The sequence below is a fragment of the Stegastes partitus genome, unplaced genomic scaffold, assembly GCF_000690725.1.
Source record: "Stegastes partitus isolate 25-593 unplaced genomic scaffold, Stegastes_partitus-1.0.2 Scaffold1443, whole genome shotgun sequence".
Classification (NCBI taxonomy): domain Eukaryota; kingdom Metazoa; phylum Chordata; class Actinopteri; family Pomacentridae; genus Stegastes; species Stegastes partitus.
The window spans coordinates 53774-56710 of record NW_007579174.1 but is presented as its reverse complement, the minus strand read 5'-3'; the positions used below and the strand labels follow the sequence as shown (position 1 = coordinate 56710).

The 2937-nt window shown below is 41.3% G+C and overlaps 1 protein-coding gene across 1 annotated transcript in view; it reads right to left on the bottom strand.

Moving 5' to 3' along the window:
- The window catches only part of LOC103370563 (myosin-7-like), a 7818-nt gene extending 4902 nt beyond the window's left edge, over positions 1-2916 (bottom strand). The window contains exons 1-10 of the mRNA XM_008299662.1: positions 2766-2916; positions 2513-2683; positions 2120-2426; positions 1779-1852; positions 1594-1681; positions 1385-1502; positions 1149-1272; positions 915-1051; positions 545-800; positions 88-350 (exon numbers count right to left, since the gene is read on the bottom strand). Of these exons, the coding sequence (XP_008297884.1) occupies positions 88-350; positions 545-800; positions 915-1051; positions 1149-1272; positions 1385-1502; positions 1594-1681; positions 1779-1852; positions 2120-2426; positions 2513-2683; positions 2766-2870 (1643 nt within the window). The 5' untranslated portion in view covers positions 2871-2916. The remainder of the gene's footprint in view (positions 1-87; positions 351-544; positions 801-914; positions 1052-1148; positions 1273-1384; positions 1503-1593; positions 1682-1778; positions 1853-2119; positions 2427-2512; positions 2684-2765) is intronic.
- Between the last annotated feature and the right edge of the window lie 21 nt (positions 2917-2937).

Here is a 2937-nt window from a genome sequence, read left to right as displayed (position 1 = left end):
TAAAGTTTAATTTCCCTCTCAAACACTAAATAAATTAAAGAACCATAACAACATATGACAAAATATGTCTATATTTCTATGGAAAACACTGTGAAAATGAAATGAACCTTGTTTTCTGTGGCATGTTTCTCCTTCTCCACTTTAGCCAAGGTGAGCTCCAAGTCATCAATGTCCTTCTTCAGCTCAGAGCATTCATCCTCCAACTTCCTCTTCTTGGCAGTCAGCTCAGCATTGATTTCCTCTTCATCCTCCAGTCTCTCAGATGTCTCTTTGAGTTTGGCCTCGAGCTGGATCTTGCTCTTAATCAAACCTTCACATCTTTCCTCAGCATCAGAGAGATTCTCAGTTTCCTACATTTAAACATACAGGCTTAGGCTAACATGCATTTCAGACTCCTCATTACAAAATGAATATATTATTTTTTATTTATTTTCTACATAGTGTAAGTACCTTATACAGTAGACTAAAATTACAGTTTTAGATCTGTTGCAAGGCATATACATGATGTACACATCTATATCGGACTGAAAAACTGGATACATACCGCAGCCACTTGGAGTTGCAGGTCATTCTTCTCCTGCAGCAGGGAAACCATCTTCTCCTCCAGTTCCTTCTTCTTGGCCAAAGCAGTAGACAAGTCTGATTGCATCTTATCATAGTTCTCCTTCATCTGCTGCAACTCCTTCTCAGTCTCAGCACTCTTCAGAAGAGGCTTGATCTTGAAGTACAGCTTCAGCCATGGCCAGTTCTTCACATTCATGAATGAACGGATGTTGTACTGGATGGAGTAGATAGATTCTCTGGAAGAAAGAATGATGCATAAATAAGTAAATGTCACATTTACTGCAGTAGGGTGTTTTGTCAGCCGAGCAGTATAAAACAGAACTAATGACTGTGTATTTTTATAATCCTACCTCCTCTCCATCATCTTAACAAACACCTTCCTCATCACATATCCTCTGCAGAGAGCCTGAGTCATGGTCACCAATGAAGCCAGTTTCTCATCTCTCATCTCCTCAAGGGTACCCAGCAGACCAGCTTTGAAGAACACCTGTGGTGTTAAGTCAGCAGACTCAGTTATTTGTCCACATGGATACGACTGGATATATTCAAAACCAAAGTTCAGACTGTTATTGTAAGACATGTACCTTTGTGTGTCCAAACTTGTACTGAGTGTGGTCCACATCAATGGAGCCCAATAGCTTCTCTGAAGCTTTCTTGTTGTCAATGAACTGTCCCTCAGGGATGACACTGGCGTTCAATACTTTGTATCTACAGGATAAAATTATGTTGTCACTTATATTTTCATCCTTTTTCCCTGGTGTTTATCATCTCACTGTCATTGAAATCATCCTGACTTGTTTGGACAGAAAAGTGTTGTCACCTCTGCTTGAAGTCACCGTAGAGGATTCTGCTGGGGAAGCCCTTTCTGCAGATTCTGATGCCCTCCAGCACACCGTTACACCTCAGCTGGTGGATGACCAAATGGTTTTCCATAAGACCTGAGAGTTGAAAATTCATAGCTTTAGGTACAGTATTCCTTTGTATTCCCGTGTAGCATTTTGTGCAATAGTAATGCTGTGGCCTTCATACCTGGGGTCTTTGATTCATTGGGAATCAGGCAACGCACAAAGTGAGGATGAGTGCTCCTCAAGTTGGTCATCAGCTTGCCCAAGTTCTCCTGTGGATCAGCATCATGAAATATTTGGTCAATATGACTTCAATATAAGGTTTCAATTGTTTCTCCAAAAATATGGAACAATACAAAATACACATACTCTGAAAAGGGCGGACACAGTCTGGAAGGAACCACCCTTCTTCTTGCCACCACCCTTCTTGCCACCACCAGCCTCTGGTTTCCAAAACATTGAAGGGCACCGGATGTGTCACAATTTACTGATTAGGTCTCTATCATTTACACACTTAGTTCAGTCTCTTTCAAACATTCCCATTATTTTACCAGTTATAGAGAATAACTGTATTCGTTATTCGTAGAAAGTTTCTCATACAAACATCTGGTATTGCCCACAGTGTAGACATTTGTCTTCAGTATCCATATGATAGTTTTACTAGAACATTGTACAGCATTCTTATGACTCTGTTCATTCTGATATCTTACCCTCAGCTGCAGCATGAGATGCATACAGGAAGCAAAGCAGTTTGTTTGCAGACTTCTGGTAGAGCTGAACAACTGAGTCGTTCAGTGGGTCCTTGTTCTTGTCCAGCCAGCCAGTGATATTGTAGTCCACTGTACCAGCATAGTGAACCAGGGAGAAGTGAGCCTCAGCCTTGCCCTTTCCAGGCTTTGGCTTCTCAAAGGCCTTGGTCTTGCCAAGATGCTGATCATGCAGCTTGTTCTTGAAAGTTGTGTCAGAGGCTTTGGGGAACATGCACTCCTCTTCAAGGATGGAGAAGATGCCCATTGGCTGAGAAGAATTTACATCTCATGTTAAAAGTTAACCAGCACAAGCAACCATTTTAGCATGAATGAAGAATTTTCTTCTTTACGTACCTTCTCAATAAGCTCAATGCAAGCAGCCAAGTCCATACCAAAGTCAATGAACTCCCATTCAATGCCTTCTTTCTTGTACTCCTCTTGCTCCAGGACAAACATGTGGTGGTTGAAGAACTGTTGCAGTTTCTCATTGGTGAAGTTGATGCAGAGTTGCTCCAAGCTGTTGAACTGTAAATACAGAAAGGTGTTTAATATTATGGCAAAATAGTTTTGATCTTTTAACCAGGTCAGAGATTTTTCAACTGCTCACATCAAAGATCTCAAATCCAGCGATATCCAACACTCCAATGAAGAATTGTCTTGGCTGCTTTGTGTCCAGCATCTCATTGATACGGATGACCATCCACAAGAACATTTTCTCATAGACAGACTTGCACAGAGCGCTGACAGCATTGTTGACCTAGAGGATGAGATTTTAGCAC